At 42.5% G+C, this 19,477-nt stretch overlaps 2 protein-coding genes across 2 annotated transcripts in view; one reads left to right on the top strand and one right to left on the bottom strand.

The window, feature by feature from the left end:
* Nucleotides 1–2,461: 2,461 nt before the first annotated feature.
* Nucleotides 2,462–10,721, bottom strand: NDUFC1 (NADH:ubiquinone oxidoreductase subunit C1). The gene is made up of 5 exons (XM_035111784.2): nucleotides 10,600–10,721; nucleotides 6,633–6,733; nucleotides 4,776–4,879; nucleotides 3,846–3,930; nucleotides 2,462–2,678 (listed from the first exon to the last, which is right to left on the bottom strand). Exons 1-4 carry the CDS (start codon nucleotides 10,689–10,691, stop codon nucleotides 3,865–3,867), a joined length of 363 nt encoding a protein of 120 aa, XP_034967675.2. The 5' UTR covers nucleotides 10,692–10,721; the 3' UTR covers nucleotides 2,462–2,678; nucleotides 3,846–3,864.
* A 6-nt stretch (nucleotides 10,722–10,727) lies between these two features.
* Nucleotides 10,728–19,477, top strand: part of NAA15 (N-alpha-acetyltransferase 15, NatA auxiliary subunit) — a 39,993-nt gene continuing 31,243 nt past the window's right edge. The window contains exons 1-2 of the mRNA XM_035111786.2: nucleotides 10,728–11,132; nucleotides 18,826–18,910. Of these exons, the coding sequence (XP_034967677.1) occupies nucleotides 11,079–11,132; nucleotides 18,826–18,910 (139 nt within the window). The 5' untranslated portion in view covers nucleotides 10,728–11,078. The remainder of the gene's footprint in view (nucleotides 11,133–18,825; nucleotides 18,911–19,477) is intronic.

Below are 19,477 nucleotides of genomic sequence, written 5' to 3' on the forward strand. Positions count from 1 at the left end.
AATTTGAGGCAGGACCGAGCTCTAACCCATTTGCAAAGCTGAGTGTTGTTATGTAAAGTATTAATAAACGGTAGTGTCTCGAGCACCATGTTTTCATCGCTCGTGAATGAACAACTACGGTAGAGCTGCTCCCCCATCTTGGCATTACAATGGTGGGCCAGGCTAATATACCACTTTTCTTGTCACTAAAAATAGGGGGGAGCTTGAATCCTTGCTGCAAAGTCCTCTTGTGTGACCAGAGTACCTCTGTTCAGTTTTAAAATGGCAATGGCTTATAGCAGAATTTCATAGTAAATGAGGTTCTTAATCTCAGGGTCATGGATTCGAGCCCCGGGGTTGGGCAAAATATCCCTGCATTGCAGTGGGTTGGACTGATACAATGAAACACCCCTTATATGACCTTATAACACCCCTTAAGTTCCAAGACAACTTCCCCGGGTACACGTCTGCCTGCAGAAGCATTCCTGGACCCCTTCCCCCACTGAAATTAGGCTTGAATGTATTCTGTTGTTGCCAGTCAGTAGGATGGTGAGTGAGGAACCCACAACCATTTATCCAGTTTCCAAATGAGATATTAAAAAAAAACACATTTCACATGACATTGATATCTTACTTTTGATGTAGTTGGCTTTAGTTCCCTCCACTTCCTCAGAGGCTAGTTGTTTTATCTGTTTTTAGTTGTTCTTATTTTTATCTGTAAGTGGCCACAAGTCCCATCGGGGGGGAAATGTGGAGTATAAATAAATTATTATTTATAATAATTATCTTACTTTAATATACCCAAGAACCTCATTATTTACAATTTTTCCACACTCAAAAATATAGGTTTTGAGCAGTCATACTACAAGAAAGGAAATGTGGCGATGAGAACAGAAAACATTGCAAGAAATTTGCTAAATTCCTGTAAAATATCATGTGCCTATAAACCTTAAAGGAATCCTTCAAATAAATTAAAATAGATTCTTAAAAGTGTTGTGAGTGTTTGCATTCAGTTGCCATCCTATGTATGGTAATCTGGGCCTCAACTCAGCAGGATTTAATTCTGCATAAACATGCATAGGATTGTTTTGTATCTGCAGATTAATGAAGTTACAACTGAAAAATGTGACTAAGGCTGCAATCTTACGGTCTCTGGGGAGGTTCTGGTGGACATAGAATGCTGTGTATCTCCCTCTACTAGAACTAACATGCCTTCAGAACAAAGGGGGTGGGAAACTATTCCTACCCTAGAGCTGGAATATGTATTTTCTCTCCCCTTAGGGTCAATGGGAAACAAAACATTTTTTTTAAAAAAACCTTACAAAGGACAAATAAGGAAAAGGAAGCATCACGTTGGGAAGGGCTGTTAAATAAATTTGGAAATACACAAGTGAAATCTAGCCAATTTATTTTAAATTATGCCAGTTTGCCTTGCAGTCTTTGAAAATATAACAGTGTGACACAGCCAATTATCTTCAGCTTGAAGAGGCACAGAAATGTGCTGTAGGTGAATCAACCTTAAAATATAACCTAATTCAAGAATCCAGTCTAATTCTAGAAACAACTCTTGAGAATATGAAAGAAGAGTACTGTAGTGTGGATGATCCATAAGGGAAATGAATCATCCACTTGCTGTGAAAGTATTACATGTTGAGGAAATATCTAGGAATCATAAGATTCTGCTACATATATAAATTTTAAAGAGGAACAGAAGAGGCCCACTGCGGTTGACAAGAAATGAACAGGGAAACTGTTAAATAATGCAAAGCTGAAGAGTTGAACCAAATTCCAGTATACTGGTATCTCATATATTCTACTTATGCTCTTTATTACTGCACTGTTACTCCAAGTAAACAATGTAAACATAGCAGCAGCATCTTCTCATATGATCTGCAATTAAACCATAGGACCCAGGTGGCGCTGTGGTTAAGCCACTGAGCCTAGGGCTTGCTGATCAGAAGGTCGGCGGTTCGAATCCCTGTGACGGGGTGAGCTCCCGTTGCTTGGTCCCAGCTCCTGCCAACCTAGCAGTTCGAAAGCATGTCAAAATGCAAGTAGATAAATAGGAACCGCTACAGCGGGAAGGTAAACGGCGTTTCCATGTGCTGCTCTGGTTTGCCAGAAGCGGCTTTGTCATGCTGGCCACATGACCTGGAAGCTATACGCCGGCTCCCTCGGCCAATAATGCGAGATGAGCGCGCAACCCCAGAGTCGGTCACGACTGGACCTAATGGTCAGGGGTCCCTTTACCTTTACCTTTACAGTGGCAGTAGCCTCAAAGTTTTGCTAGTAAATAAATAATAATTAGGGTTGGTGTTAATGAACAAAAAATGCTGAGAAGGAATACAAATGCTAATATGCACAAGTGAAGTCAGTAAATCATGTTGCAATCCTACACACCTGTGAGACAAAGTCCTACTAAGTTCAACATACAAGATTGCACTGTCATACTTTTTTTTCTATACAAAATAGGGACAGCAACTTTTTTCTGATTGAATATATTTTATTTATAGCCTTTAGAAGCAACCATGTGAAGCACAGAGATTTCAACCAACTTCCATACTTGTCTTTGCTTTATTTCAGGAAAATTAGAATTAGTTTGGAGTTAATCCAACAACCAATGGATTATCTACTAACATAAAAATATCCTTGTAGACTATGCATTGGCTGTAACAGTGTCTATGGAGACCATCTTCAACCTAGAAAAGAGAGGAGGGAATTAAGCCATACTATAAGACTGTACAGGTGCAGAATTTACATGGCCCACAGAGTATATTCAAACAATGGACAAAATACCAGTTTGCTATAGAAACAGTGTAATGCTGAACTGAGCAGCATGCTATGCCTCCATCCATTCAATGCTGTCAGCAGAGTACTGCACAGGGACTGTGCTATGGGAATGTCCAGTAGGCAATCTTTAATGAAAATAGCAGTGTGTTTGAGAATTTGCAGAATGCAAACCATATCACAAACCATATCATTTGCATCTCCCAAAGGTGAAGCAATCGTCATAGCTGTCCTACTTTCTGCTCTTTAGTGGGAGATGACAGAAGACAAGGCCAAGAATACATATTTACATATGTATTATTAGCAGCTACACAATTACTTTTTATGATAAGAATGAGCCCAGGTGAGCCTCGGACTCATGTGTTCTCCCACAGGCACAGTTGGCAAAATCTAGCTTCGAATTCTAATTTTGACTAATCATAGGTTAGAAAATCATGAAACGTGGTTAATCGACTCAAGCCAGGTTCATACCCTGTAGTTTAAAGCTGGTCTGCTTCAACTAACCACAATTTGCCATGGTTTACACATATCACTAAGCTGTGATTAACCAAAAGCAAAAGTGAAAGCTTCTAAACTCCTCCATCTCACATGACAAAGAAGGGTGAAAGGAAGAGTAGAGGAGCCTGAGGCTTGCCTAGGCTCATTTTCATAATTATAAACCATTAGCATGGTTTACCATTGTGTTGGAATGCAATCATTATATTATACAGTAGGGACGAAGTCTTGGATGTGGAACTGAAGAGTGCAGGGCAAATGGGGAAGTCAGCCATTAGTTGGCACCATAAGAAGTAACTTGGACAAATCACTTATCACTTAACTTAAAAACAGCAACACAATAAGCAGACCAAGGCACTTATTTTGAAATATAACAGAAATGTAATACTTTTAAAGAAACAAGTCAACTACCATAGGATATTAAAAATCTGAAGAAAACAGCAATAGAGTATTAATAACAAAACTGCAACATTTGTGATCTCTGCTGTTCATTACAGGCAACAATCTTACAAGTTGGATTATTATATAAACAAGAGCAGCCTTTTTCAGAAAAAGTGAGGTTCATAGCTTTATTCAGATCTCACCATAATTTTGGCACCTCCATTAAGAACCTCTCTCTGCTTTTCGCCTTTCATATTCTGCTTGATGTTCATTATGCTGCTTTAGGAGCTAAAAAATAAATACGCATGGTTTACGATCATGAGACATGCAAAGTCAAAATGATTATTTTAGGGTGGACAGGCATTAAATGATCAGTGTTAAGGGCTGATCTGAAACCATTTGATTAATTAAACATTCAAAATTAAATATTTATTATTGCAGGGGTGGGCAACCTTTTTCAGCTGGAAGAATACATTCCCTTGTGGGGAACCTAGAGGCTGAGTGGGAACAGAGTGGATGTAAATTTTAGTTTCCAATTTGTAAAGCTGTAGCAAGAACAGTTTACTCATTCTTATACTGCACTTTGAAATGCTGCTAAATAATGCATTTCCACTCATATAAACACAGTTGTTTAATTTGCACATCATAAAGGTAAACCACACTTTATTAAACTATGGCTTATGATTAATGTGCAAAACTTGCCCAGGTTTAACTATAGTTTGCCAAGAAAACAAGATCTGAAGACATGATTTCTTGGTTTATAACACTCATCTTGTTTTAATTATGGCTTGGGGTTTCAGCACTATGGTTAGCCTGGCCGCTCACCAGACAAGAATAGCTGGAAAACAAACCAAACTGTAGAAGAAAAAAAGTAATGGTTTCATCGATCATCCATGGAACAACTTGTGGTTAACTTGTGATGTGTTAAACAAACAATGACTTGGTATATGTGCAAACCAATCCAATAAACAATGTGCCTTGAATATGGAACTGTAATTTTTCAAATGATTAGTAATTAGTGGACTCAAACTAAGCATAGCATATTATCACATTTCCTTTATTGACAAAAGTAATTGACTAAGGAACAGTTACTTTGAAAACACTGCTAATCACATCCACAGTATGATTCTTACCAGCACCCATATTGCTACTGAGGAACCAAAAGTCAGGCCAACCTTAACCCAGTTTGGTCTGTTTACATCATCAGGTATTGCCCTGAATGCAGAACGAGATGGTTCTGAAATAAAGGAGTTTAGAAACATGTTAGTTCTGAGACAAAATTTAGGAGGAGAGAGCGAGCAATTTATTTATGAAAAGGGGCTTTCACTGCATTCTGATGGAATTGATCACCTTGACTTATAAGAACAGTGGCAGAAACTTTACAAATTGGAAATGTTCTTTCCATATGATGAATTGACATAGCAGTTACTATATGATTTAATATTTGTAAAGAATAGCACAGCAATGTGGTAACATTTTGTGTTAAAGGAAAGAATACATAACAGAGTTTTAGAATGGATTTTATCTAATGGGGATGGAACAGATAACAGGAAAGGGTTCTTTTAGCAATATCAGGGCAACGAAAGATGTCTCTGCTTTTTAAGATGCTGTCTAGGTTTGTCATTGCTTTTCTCCCAAGAAGCAGGCGTCTTTTAATTTCGTGACTGCTGTCACCATCTGCAGTGATCAAGGAGCCCAAGAAAGTAAAATCTCTCACTGCCTCCATTTCTTCCCCTTCTATTTGCCAGGAGGTGATGGGACCAGTGGCCATGATCTTGGTTTTTTTGATGTTGAGCTTCAGACCATATTTTGCACTCTCCTCTTTCACCCTCATTAAAAGGTTCTTTAATTCCTCCTCACTTTCTGCCATCAAGGTTGTGTCATCTGCATATCTGAGGTTGTTGATATTTCTTCCGGCAATATTCTGGCAAATACGAACCCAAATACGTACCAAATACAGCCAGAAACAAATGATGTATCTATAGTGTTACAAAAGGGTGCCACTTGAGCACATTCTGAGCTTAGGAACTAAGAGTCCTTTCACACAGAAGTCTGCTTCTGGTTAGCCGCCTTAATTTTAGCCGCCTAGTTTAGATGCAAAAAGTGTTTTGCTGCTGCTATTTTTAAGACAGTTGGCAGGTAGAAAACCTTGTCAAATACTGCAGGTCACCCAGATATCTACCAGTAGATCCCAATCTACCCTATGCCCATTCTCTAGGACCGTGGTTCCCAAAGTGGGGCACACGCCCCACAGGGGGGGCAATTTGATTTTTAAGAGGGGCAATTTGAGAATGAGTTATTAACAGTTAATGGCCTTTTAGGCTTCCTCCACGTGAATAGGAGTTCACTTTTTGAATAAAAAGAATTATATGTCAAGCGGGGGGGGGAGGCATCAGGATTTTAGAGATGCTTAGGTGGGGCATGGCCAAAAAAAGGTTGGGAACCTCTGCTCTAGGATCTCTGGCATACATCTTTTTCAGTCCTAACCCTTCGAAGGAGACTCTCCGAAGTCAGAAAAAAAAGAGTAAATGAAACAACGCGTGCATTGAACCAGGTACTAAAGAAATAACATACAAGCTTCTTAAAAGGAGCTTGTAAGAAACGGAAAATTGGGCAGGGTGTGAAAGTTTACGGAAGGAAAAGGGTAACTTATGTCCATTCTGCTCATCCACAGCAGCCTCCGCAACCTTTCTCCTTCCCGAACAGCGATATCGCCGATGCTGCACGGCGCTGCTCTAGCCCGCCGCTAAGGGGCGCCACTAGTACTTTGGGCGCGAAAGGCCCAGGCCATACAAACTCACAGCAAAGAATGGAGAGTGGGAAACAGATGGGGCAGGAAAAACCAGCAGACCCTGAAGGTTACACGTAGGAGACTCGGATGAAGCGCTCCCACGTTCGTTCAACGAGGGTGCTACTGAGGAAGGGCTGGTGGGAAAGTGGCTCATTCCTCTGTCCCGCCCAGGTTACGAAAAGAGAGGGAGGTGACTCACCTCGGATCGGGTTTCCTGATAACCGCAAAAACCTCCTCGCAACCTGCAAGGGCGCCGCCATGTTGTTTTGCTTCCTCCTCCTCCTCCTCCACGCAGGTTCCCTGAGCGACAGTGCGAACACGCCAATCAAACAACGCCAGGGGCGGGGCTACTTAACTGATCCGGAAGGAGAGGACTCAGGCAGGGAGGGCGCCCCCTCCTGGTCACATGGCAGTAGGTAGAGGCTGCTTCGGAGCGCTACCTATAAACATATTATGCCAGCCAGACGCTGGCTCAGCGGCCACGAAACTGCCTTTACATCAATCAGTCACGAGAGCGGTGGGGAGATAGTAGAGCATTAAAAAAACTTCGTGATTTTGTGTTTCTGTGACTTTAGGACACACACTGCGGAAGCAGCATGCTCACGTTAGAATCTTCATAAATAAAAGTAGATACAGTATTATTCTGCCTTTATCATGGCGTTCCTTATGTAGGATATTGTAATTAACAGCCGGAAGGCTGTGCCAATCGGCCACTTCTAGGAACCTTGTGAGAATTTCGACAGAAGCAAAATTGTACAATAAGTTATGAACTTTAATAGGTGATTGTTTCAGAACAAGTGCTGTAGACTGCAGACAAGTAGTCCATATCTCAAATATACAAGACGTCCACTGAAACCTGCTAAAGATGAATGTGTCAGAAGTTTTGGAAACTACTGCAACTGACATGAGGATACTCAACAGCCCACTTTCAGTATTACTGTCTTAGATCTTATTGTTGTGCTTCATACCTTAAGAGTGTAATCCATACAGGTCTATTTAGAAGTGTTATGTTACATTGAGTTCAATGGGACTTACTCTCAGGTAAGCACATACAGGATTGCAGTCTGAGACAGTCCAATTGCCTGGAGTGCTATTGCTATTTATGCTGTATTATGCACACTTGCCTGGGAATAATACTTCTGCTTCATTGACTATGCAAAAGCCTTTGACTGTGTCGACCACAGCAAACTATGGCAAGTTCTTAAAGAAATGGGAGTGCCTGATCACCTCATCTGTCTCCTGAGAAATCTCTATGTGGGACAAGAAGCTACAGTTAGAACTGGATATGGAACAACTGATTGGTTCAAAATTGGGAAAGGAGTACGACAAGGTTGTATATTGTCTCCCTGCTTATTTAACTTATATGCAGAATTCATCATGCGAAAGGCTGGACTAGATGAATCCCAAGCCGGAATTAAGATTGCTGGAAGAAATATCAACAACCTCAGATATGCAGATGACACAACCTTGATGGCAGAAAGCGAGGAGGAATTAAAGAACCTTTTAATGAGGGTGAAAGAGGAGAGCGCAAAATATGGTCTGAAGCTCAACATCAAAAAAACCAAGATCATGGCCACTGGTCCCATCACCTCCTGGCAAATAGAAGGGGAAGAAATGGAGGCAGTGAGAGATTTTACTTTCTTGGGCTCCTTGATCACTGCAGATGGTGACAGCAGTCACGAAATTAAAAGACGCCTGCTTCTTGGGAGAAAAGCAATGACAAACCTAGACAGCATCTTAAAAAGCAGAGACATCACCTTGCCGACAAAGGTCCGTATAGTTAAAGCTATGGTTTTCCCAGTAGTGATGTATGGAAGTGAGAGTTGGACCATAAAGAAGGCTGATCGCCGAAGAATTGGTGCTTTTGAATTATGGTGCTGGAGGAGACTCTTGAGAGTCCCATGGACTGCAAGAAGATCAAACCTATCCATTCTTAAGGAAATCAGCCCTGAGTGCTCCCTGGAAGGACAGATCGTGAAGCTGAGGCTCCAATACTTTGGCCACCTCATGAGAAGAGAAGAATCCTTGGAAAAGACCCTGATGTTGGGAAAGATTGAGGGCACTAGGAGAAGGGGACGACAGAGGACAAGATGGTTGGACAGTGTTCTCGAAGCTACGAACATGAGTTTGACCAAACTGCGGGAGGCAGTGCGAGACAGGAGTGCCTGGCGTGCTATGGTCCATGGGGTCACGAAGAGTCGGACACGACTAAACGACTAAACAACAAGCCCCCATTGAACTCAGTGGGAACTATGACTAAACATGTACAGGGTTGCGCTGTAAGGCTACATGCAATTATATGCACACTTATCCTTGGAAAAAGCCCCACAATAGGACTTACATTGAGTAATATTGGCCACACTTAATTTCTAATTAAATAGCAAAGACAGAAAAGCCATTTGTCAGCATTACATGCAAAGTTTCATGTCTATGAAAAGGCGGTTTCTTACAACCTGAAAATTGTCTGTCATCCTCAGACCAATTTACTGTTGCAATAATGTGCCAAAGGCTAATGAGGCATTGCCGTTGTTGCAGGAAGGCAATATCGCAAACTGGTTCTTCCAGTGCGTTGAGCTTAACATTGCAAGCGGTCCATCAAGAAGCATGTGTAGGTGTGGAAGCAGAACTTGGCTCTTGCAGGGATGACAAAAGAGGAAGTAAGCAGACTGAGGTGAGAGAGAAAAGAAGTGTACAGCAACACATAATTAAGTTATGGAATTCACTGCCACAGGATGGGAAGATGGCTTCAAAAGGGGATTAAACATCTAACGACTTTTAAACATTTACAGCTACACAAAACCTTCAAGTCTGCAGTATACCTCTAAAGGCATACAGCTATGGGCCTTCCTTGTATTTAGCAACTTGGGGCAAATTTTCTCCAGGATACAGAACTCACTGTACTGTATTTTCTGAAAATATAAGAGGAGGAATCTGAGGACCTCCAGATGTTGCTGAAATACCCATTACCTCTGACCACTGAACATGCTAGCTGGGGCAGAATTGGAGTCCCGTAACATCTGAAGGGCCACTGATTCCCCATCCTTGATTATAATGTCTTAAATAATATTCTAGAAGTGTTTACAGTAGGAGTACAGTTCCTTGTGTTCAAAGCTTTTGATGTACCATAAGTTTCAGGACTTCCCAGAAGCATCTGGGCTGGCTACTGATGGAAATACGGCAGTGAGCTCTATGGGACTTTGTTTTCCTTGTGTTAAGCATAATTTAATCCTAACATTGCCATTGTGGTTTTCATTTGTGTAGCATATCCTGGATGAACATGAAAATTGGCACATAGTGCAGAAACATAATTATATAGAGTATAGATCATGAATGATATTCATTTCATAGAACCATAGAGTTGTAGAAACGGAAGGGATCCCGAGGGTCATTTAGTCCAACTCAGAAATCTCAATCATAGTGTGATGATGTCAACAACATTACAACCCTTGTGGTTATTTTGATTTTAATGTGCTGATACACAAAGCCAAGTTACAAGGCACAGCTTTTTGGATTCAATATTTCCAAACCACTTCCAAACGTACTTAAAGTCCACACAAACAAAATAAATATACAATATAGTTGTTTATAAGAATAAATGTACAGTATTTTTTATTTATAAAGAACCCCCCATGGGTTACAACAACCACCATGTAACCACCAAAGTAAAACAAGTGCTAAAAGTTTAGATGACTATACAATTACTAGTTACAGGTAGGTAGCCGTGTTGGTCTGCTATAGTTGAAACAAAATAAAAAAAATCCTTCCAGTAGCACCTTAGAGACCAACTAAGCTTGTCATTGGTATGAGCTTTCGTGTGCATGCAAACTTCTTCAGATACACTGAAACAGAAGTCACCAGACCCTTATATATAGTGAGAGGGTGGGGAGGGGTATTACTCAGAAGGGTGGTGGGAATGGGGGATTGGCCGATAGGTGTGGTAAACTTGTTGACGACTGTTAACGACTGTAATTGGTATTACCCTTCTGCGTAATACCCCTCCCCACCCTCTCACCTACCTGCCGACTAAACACCGCTGAGCTCCACGCGACTGGCAAGCTTACGGTAGTAAGCATCCCACTCACGCGTCCGCCCACTGCCCCCCAGCCCGCGCAGGCGCACTCCTCCAACAGTTCGCAGCGGGAGGATGTTCTCATTTCCCAACTTACCTTGTAGGGGCTATTAAGTCTACATAGAGAAAAGAGGGCGAAGACGTGAGGTAGAGGAGGAGGTGGCGGCGGCGGACGGGGTCGTGGCGCATGCGCGCGGGGCCCGGTGACCCGGCTGGGGAAGCCCTCGGCGGCGGCCATTTTGGCGGCGCCTCCTCTCTCCGGCCTGTTCAGTTAACCACGTGAACCGCCCGCCGCCTCGGGCTCGCTGCGGGGCCAGGGGTAAAGTGGGTGCGGGCACGGCGGCTGCGGAGGCCGCTTGAGGAGGAAGCGCCAGGAGGAGGAGGAGGAGGAGCAACAACAGGCGACGGCTGTGCTGCTGCTGGTAGCCGCGGCGGCCTGGCGGGCAGTCCCTCCCGGGAGGTGGCGGCGGCGGAAGCAGCGGCAGCGATCAAGCCTCGGCAGGAGGAGGGAGCTGGTTCACCGGCCCGGGAGCAGCAAGAAGGGCGGCGGTGGTGGCGGCAGCAGCGGCGGAGACGATGCCGTCCGTGAGCCTCCCGCCGAAGGAGAACGCGCTGTTCAAGCGCATCTTGGTGAGTCGTGGGAGGGGGGGCAGGCGGAGAAAGGCCGCCCGGCAGAGCTTCGCTCGGCTCCTTCCCTCACGGACTTGGGAGGCAGCGGCGCCTCGCTCGCTGTCCCCGAAAGCGGGCCCCGGCGGCTTTGCCCCAGGCCGGCCGGCCGCCCGCCTCTGGCTCGGCCCCCTTGCAAGAGGCCGGGCCCCGGGTGCCCCCCGCGCCGGGCGCCGCTGACAGGTCCCCCCTGGAGCTCGAGGGATTCCTCGTTCCAGAGCCGCCTGTGGAACGCGCCGGGCATCCCCCGCTCCAGGCGCCGCAGGGAAGGGATTCTTGTCTGGCGGGGGCTGGGGGCGGGGGGTCTCGTGCGCTAGCAGGGTGTCCTAAAAATAGCATTTGCGACAGTGGCGGGTGGGGGAGGAAAGTCGCGCGGCTGGGAAGGGGCCTTTATCCAGCGGATTTGCGGAGAAGCTGGAAAGGCAACGTTTATCATTTTAAGTTGGGGAGAGTTTATCCAACTTGGGACGCGCGCTAAGGTTTTGTTCTGCCCTTGCCCTCCTGAGCGCGCGGTGTTTCTGAAAAGTGATCCGCGCAGCCTCTCTCGGCGATCGACTTCAGATTCCCGGGGAACTACACGCTCCTTTAAGAGGGTTGAGAATAGATCGGTGACGAACAGGGAGGGAGCAGCAGCTCGTGTGCGCTCTGCTAGTTCATGCCTCCTAATGTAGAATAGGTTTAGGGGACTCAGTTGTGCCACACGCCAGTGAAAACAATTCTCTGTGTTTGTGTACTTTAAAAAGTGCAGAGTTAGAATGTGCATGCAACGAAGTAGTGGTAGGCAGAAACAATCCTACTAAGGGGTACTTTGAAGTAAGTCTCATTGTCTTCATTTAAGGATACATAGGATGCTAGGCCAAGTCGTCATAATAATGTAGTCCATACTACAAATCCAAAATAAAATAAAGCTGATTTGTATAGTTATTTTAGTCTGTTTAATCATTTTATTAAATCAGTAAGTAAATGGGGGGGGGGGAATACCTCCACCAATCTTTTAGATCAGTTACTTTACAACACAATACTGTACTAATGTCTGTTCAGATATAAATTCTATGAAACTCATTGGGGCTTACTCCCAGGCAAGTGAGATTAGGATTACACTCTTAATTGAAACAACTAGTGAAGTGGGCAACTGAAAACATTGTTTATTAAGAAACTGTAGTTAAGGGTTCCCTATATTTTATCTATTAAAACTTAGAAGCAAATAGATTTCTTTCTTGAGAATCTTAATCAATGTGTTGGTTGGTTATCTGGTATGCTTTGAATTCATAAATTATTTGATTGTCTTTGATGGCTCTCTGTTAATATCCTTACAAACATGTTTCTGTGGAACAATCTGTGCTCAAGAAACAACTTAGGAAAAAGAAATATTGAATTGTTCCCAAGTACTGTAGTTATACGGCCTTGATATTAAAATGATCGTAAATAATACAGGGCACAATCCAGCCATTGATTAAAGTGTTTTAAGTCCCATTGACTAGGGCAGAATACAATTGAACACTTGATAGTGTCCAGAGTATTGTAGTGTTCAAATTGTGTGGTTGCTGAGCCTGCAGACTTGCATGAGTAGTACACTATAGCCCAGTGTTTCTCAACCTTTCTTGGGCCACGGCACACTTGTTCTATGAAAAAAAATCCCGCGGCACACCAACTCTGTGCCGCCCTATATTTAGTTTAGTTTGGAGGGGAGACGTAAAGCATGCCACTGAAGAACTGCTGCACGGTAGCCAGGCGGACCCACCAGGCGCAGAGCCTGCGGAGCGAGCGGGGACACGTTAGATGGCACGCACAGACCCCAGGCGGGCAGACATGGGCGCGCAGCTGCCGCCGTCTCCCTCCCAGCCGCCCCAGGCAGCCGCCGCCGCTCTGGCCCGGCGAAGGGAAGCCCTGCGGAGCCTTCCCCGCCTGCCTCCTCCTCCCCAGGCGGCGGCGGCACCCTCTCTGGCCTCCGGCTGGATGCCAACTCTAAATTTTGCCGCGACGTGCCGCGACGAGAAGGGCGATTTGCATTGTCACGTGCCTGGCGGCCGCCAATACTCAACACTGACCCGCCGGAAAGAAAGCCGGCTGGGTTACGACGCGGGCGCTCGCCTCGCGTCGTGACCCGGCCGGCTTCCTTTCCGGCGGGTCAGCGACGTGACAATGCAAATCGCCCTTCTCGTCGCGGCACACCAGCCAGCGTCTCGCGGCACAGCAGTGTGCCGCGGAACACCGGTTGAGAAACGCTGCTATAGCCTCACTGAAAGTAATAGGGTACAATTATATTAGGGACAACATGAAAACTGATTAGGAAAAAGGTTGTGTTATCTATGTGATCTCATAAGTTATGCAGGTGAAAACTTTTATGGAATACCTAATATGATAAACGTATACAAAGTAGCAATTTTATTTGTTTTTATCCTACTCTTCTCTGAATTCTTTAGAGTGGTTTAGCTTGAGTGCTTCCAGTGGTTTCTTTTCAGGCACTGATCCAGATCCGCACCTGCTTAATTTCTGTAATGAGGTCAAGTACTCCTGAAGTCTATAACCTAGACATTACATGGGGCTTTGAGCCATAGTAAAACATGGAGTGATTATTGCTTCATTGTTGCAATTGAACGCAAGCTTTTGGAACAACCAGTTCAGCATAAGATGAGGAATTTAATTCAATGTTCCTTGCTTGCCCCAGCTTGCTTGTGTACATTTTAACACTGTCATGCAAATGAACAGGTCTGTAAAATGCTTTTATCAAGCACATTTAAGGGACTCACCCAGATTACAGTAGTTGTTATCCTCAGAAAGTGCTAAACTTGTCTAGTTTCTTATGCTGAGGTTTTCAGATGCATGGCAAATCAAATAAATGCAGCTACATCTTTAGAACAGTTACCACCATTCCAGTTTACAGCCAGCTAATGCCAGTTGCTTTTTCCCATCTAGATTACTGAACCTGTAGCTTTGCTTTCTAGGACTTTTATCAGTGCAATGTGTAGTTAACAACTGGGATGAAAATGCATGTGTGCTCAGCTTCAAGAAACTGATGTTAGCCAATCCAAGTGGTCTGCTAGAAAGTGGAGCATGCTGTGTGTGGGGGATGTGTGGCATAGTATGCTTGCCCCACATCCAAACCTTTGACATACAGTACCTAAATATGATCAGTACACACCCCTCAGCATGTATGCTTGGTATGTGTAATCTTCACCACTTCATATTTTCATAAGGTAAGCATTGCATATTTCACATACAGTACATGTGTGTTGAGATGCACTTGCTTTTGCCACGAGTAGACATTAAAACAAAGGTAAAGTGATCTAGCAGGGCCCACTGCAGATTACTAATGAAGGTTTAAATGTGTTTTTGAAAAGTATGCAGGCTATTTACAAAATAAAAAGGACCGTGTTAGCTTTGGAAATTCCGTATTTGTGTGTGCCAGTAAGCCATAGTTAGAAATAAACTATGGCTTATTGTAAATGTGCAGTGTGTTTAAACAAACTTCTTAAATCGCACCTGCCCAACTCTGCCTTTTGCCAGCTGGGGAGGAAGGAAGGCATAGCACTACTTTAGTTTTTGTTTCTCCAGACAGTACATGAGAAGAAGCCATGGTTTGGTCTTTGCTTCCTTTTGTAGATGATTTGAGGAGAAATAAATCACAAGCTCTTGTTAGCACATAAAACTAAAACAGAGCTGTGGTTTATTGCCTCTCAGCTTAGCAAAGGGAGGAGTGAGGCATATGGCAATTGAGCAGCGTGCACTAGCACAGCTGCTCATTCACAGTAAACCAAAGTTTGTTTCAGACTGTGGCTTACCATGATGTGTGAACCAAGCCAATGTTAGAAACATAATGCAGGTGGATGACCTTTAATAGGAAAGGCAAATATCCCCCTAGTGTCCTCATAATTTTCTTTTGGTAGGCATATTTTCAATTTTTAAAATCTTAAATGAGAACTCTGATATTTGGGGTCTCTCTAAACTTACCTACTTGAATGGTGATACGTTAATCAGATACTAACTATTCATTTCCCATAGATAAGTTAGGAATGATTATATAGGAATTTCACCTTTGGGTCATCTGTAGTTTAAGAAACCTTGTTGCTTTTTAGAGCTCTGTATCATACCATTGATGTATCATTAATTAAACCAAGGCTCAAACGTCAGTTGTAATTCCTTGCCATCATATATCACTTCTAAAGCAGTGCTCAGGAGAATTTCCAGTGAAAGAAGAGACTATGTGGGCATTGGTAGGGTTGCCTTACACATTCAGAAGCTGAAGAGGCCGTTCTGTAGCTTACAAACTGATTAATAATCTTTAGCAACTTACATCTGCCTCCATGGAGCAGATGGAAGACTCCTGCTTTCTTTCTGCTCTGTTTCCACAAACCATAGTTGAGATTAGCTTTGGTTAAGAGAAAAACTAAACTGTGGCTAGTCTAAAGCAGAAGCTTCTAATATCCTTGAAGCTGTTCTGAAGAAAGGGTGGTGGATATGATTTTAAGGCTAAACTGTGATTTAGCATTACATGTGAACCTGGCCAATGAAAACTTATTGTTATTGGAAAACTTTGGAAAGAATGATTGAGACATTTGGCCTTCAGAATACAGTACTGTATCTCTCTTTTCAGTTTTTCTCTAAAAACTTTGTCATCAAGATACAAAACTACACAAATAAACTGCATAACTTTCCACTGATTTTGCATAAATCCTGTATCGGCGTCACTGTGGATGCATGATTATATCCCTACTGCAAGAAACGTATTGTGTGTCACTACCAGTATAGTTCATGAATTTGCCAATAGGTTCATGGTTAGCATTCTCTATAACTGATCAACTGCATTAAGATTTCATTTTTATTACAAGGAATTATATCTGTACTCTATTACTTGCTCATCCCTGTACCCCTTTCACCAGTAGTCTTCGGTTTTTTAGACCCAACATGCAACATACGTTCTGCTTCTCATTTTTCTGATAGATGTCCATTTTTCTCTTGCATTTTCTCCTCTATTCTTTTCTTGTTCTCCCCTCTTCTCCATGCTCCCTGTTCTCTTCTTTCTCCTTCTGAGATAATAGCATGCAAGACAAAAAAAAGCAGTAGTGCTGCCGCTGATACAACCCACTTCAACTTGGATGTAACCAATCCTCAAGCCATCAGTTTGTAGATTAATGCTTTAAATAAGTTTAAATTAGCTAGAACATGCGTCGGCAACGTTTTCAGGCCGTGGGCTGGAGGATTCAAACAGACTATCGTCCATGGGCCGGATATGCGCAGCAGCCATTTATACAGTATATATATGAGCTAGCCACAGACTATGCTGCATAAACCTGGTTGTACAACATTGTGCTAGTACATTAAATGCCTGGTGGTCTGAATGACTTTTGGAGTTAATTATTGAGTACTATTTATATATATGGAGAGCAAAGTTGGTGACCACAGTTCTCACTAGCCCAAATAAAGGTGACTGTTCCCTTCTCAGTGTTCATATTGCTCCTTGGTATATCTGAAGTGAGTTAAGAAGACAGTAGTCTCAATGTAGTTGTTATCTTGTGTAGACATTTGGAAACATGCGGCTGTTTTTCCAGCTCAGCATGATACTTTAGGACACACCCTGGAGAGTCACTGATAGAATCTGTAGGATAGCTCCCTACTCAACAGAGTAATGAAGCATCTTAACTACATTCAAGATATTGCTGTTTTGACAAAGCAAGATCAGTCATAGGCAAGACATTAAATGTTTATGGATATAATTATATAGGTCAAACTTCAATAGGAATGAAAGTACATGGAATTCAGCCACAGAGTATTTGTATATGCAACCTAAACTGCAGGTTTGGCTTCAGCTGCAGCATCAGTTCACTATTGTGTTGATAATAGCCCAGATGATTTGCGCTGCTGCAGCCAGAGGTTCTTAATAGGGATGCAGAGAGGTGGTTCAAAGGGTACTCTCTTGGGAAAGTGACCTTCTGAATTCTGATTGTGTAAACAAGTTTATAGCTAAGCTACAGGAGCAGCTAATGGGCTGTTCTTAATTTAGCAATGTGAAGAATAAATGACTTCCCCCAGCCATAAAATCTTCCTTATTAATGACAGCTTATTAGAGAGATGAAGCTCCATGGGGTATTATTTCTTTTCCTTTTCCTGCCCTTATATCTAAAAAGACAAAATTGAGTATGGGAGAAAAACCACAACACATCATTTCCCAAATTTCAAAGGCGGCTTGTGATGGAGGAAACCTACTGTGCCAAACTGTTGAGCATTGAGCACTGTAGATCTTTTATACATTAATTCTTATTAAGTTTTATAATACATAGGCAATAATGTTCCCTTTGGGCTGAAGAACTGTTGATAGTGCCACAGATCGACTTTGATTGATTCAGAAAATCTGGAGCTTCAGAATGATTTTGAAATGACTTGTGGGTCTTTTAATGAATCTAGTCAGAAATGAATGTTAACAAATATATTTTCCCAAGCATGTGTATGTGGAATAACCTAAGTTCTTGAGTAGCATCCTCCCCAAGAGTAAATTCGTTTTGATGGTTGGTTCTAAAGATAAGTTAGTTAACATTCAGTATGGCTGCACACTACTTAGCATGCAGCCTTTATGGCTGTTTTATCACTCTTATGTGGACAGTTTTATTTTTACTGTGAAACTTATACAATTGGGATGAGCCATAACTCAGGGCATGTGCTTTGCCATATATAAGTCCCAGTGTTACCCATACTATCTCCAGAGCCTGGCTGAGTTCACACTTTAAACCATAATTTGATGTGAATTTCAGGCTCACTTGCTTCTACCCTACACTCCTGTTAAATAGCTGGGAGGATAAGCTTAGAACCTTCATTTCTGCAGAAATGCTGTTTGTCATTCCGCCTGGAGGGCAATTAACAACATGAATTTAGGGTTCTGGCAGTGACTCATTTTTTCCCCATTCCCAGATTTCTGATTTGGACTCTAGAAGATACTTTGCTGATTTTTGCTCTAGAAGATACTTTGCTTATTTTGATTCTCCTTAGTGTTCAGAAAAATGAAATCTTTAATCAGATTCTGTGATGAAAGCAAAACTTGTGATGTAACTGTCAGGAACTTTATGATATACTGCCTGTGTAATAAATCATTGGGCTTTTAACAGTGAATTGCAATGGGGCAAGTCATTTTCAGGAATTGACTAGGAATAACTTTCTTCTTACTAATATCTATTTATCATTTTGCTGAAGAGTTTGGAAGAATCATGTTCTTTACTCCTGAAATTTGTTTCTCCCAACCTTTAATAGTATACAGAACACAGTAAGAGCAGAAATACTTGTGCTAGGAACTGTTAACACATGCGACTAATGGGATCCCTCATGTTTAAACTTGCCACCCACATACCCCTTCAAAAAAAAGTTATATCCAACAAAATATTTGCATGAGTGAACAATTTTAGCTCACACAAAGCCTCTTCCCTCCCTCTCCTGTCCCTGTGAACGCCCCCAAATCTGGTTTTCTCAACCCACTCCCCAAGAGCAAATTTGCTGGATGTAGAGGTGCACAGGGGATGGAGGGGAAGTTCTGCCGTGTGAGCAAAAATTGCTCTGCTCATGCAATGACTTGATTGGATTAATTCTTGCTTGATATGGTTAGGGGTTTATGAGTGTAGTTTATTTCTATCACATTTGTTACAGTTGGCTTGGGTATTTTTTGTCTTTACAGCGATGTTATGAACATAAACAATACAGAAATGGTTTGAAATTTTGCAAGCAAATTCTTTCCAATCCAAAGTTTGCAGAACATGGAGGTGAGTTGTCAGACTTCTACATAAACAAGTACTGGTTCTGAACATGCTAAGTTTTAAAATTGGCTTTTATTTATAGTTTGCCTCATCTTTATGGGATTGGGTAGTAATATATGTCTACAATTCAATTTGAATTCTGAAACTGAATTAAAAAAACCCTTCAACCTCATGCCAGTCATGAAAACAAAGCCCAAATCGAAACGCCTTTCGAAAAATGGCCAAAATGATTTTGGCAAGTATACAAAGGTCTGTAATTGAAGAGCAATTATTCTCCTGTGTATCCACATTCATGATATGTTGGAACATTTCTTAAACTTGTAAACTGCTAAGAAACTGAAAGTGGTAGTAGATGTGATGGTGACAGGACTGCCTTGAAACAGCATTCAGCACTGAAATACAGAAAGTGGAGTGGGTGATTGCATATGGAGAAGAGACAGGCCCTGAACCCTTCTTCAGTCTTACCTACATCCCCACAATCCCTTCTCCCTGGCTGCTATTCTAACTGAACTACATTTCTGTTTTCAAGGCTTGTGGGGTGGGGGAGGGTGACTTTGGGAAGAGGTGGTATGC

The sequence above is a fragment of the Zootoca vivipara genome, chromosome 9 (assembly GCF_963506605.1).
Source record: "Zootoca vivipara chromosome 9, rZooViv1.1, whole genome shotgun sequence".
Taxonomy (NCBI): Eukaryota; Metazoa; Chordata; class Lepidosauria; order Squamata; family Lacertidae; genus Zootoca; species Zootoca vivipara.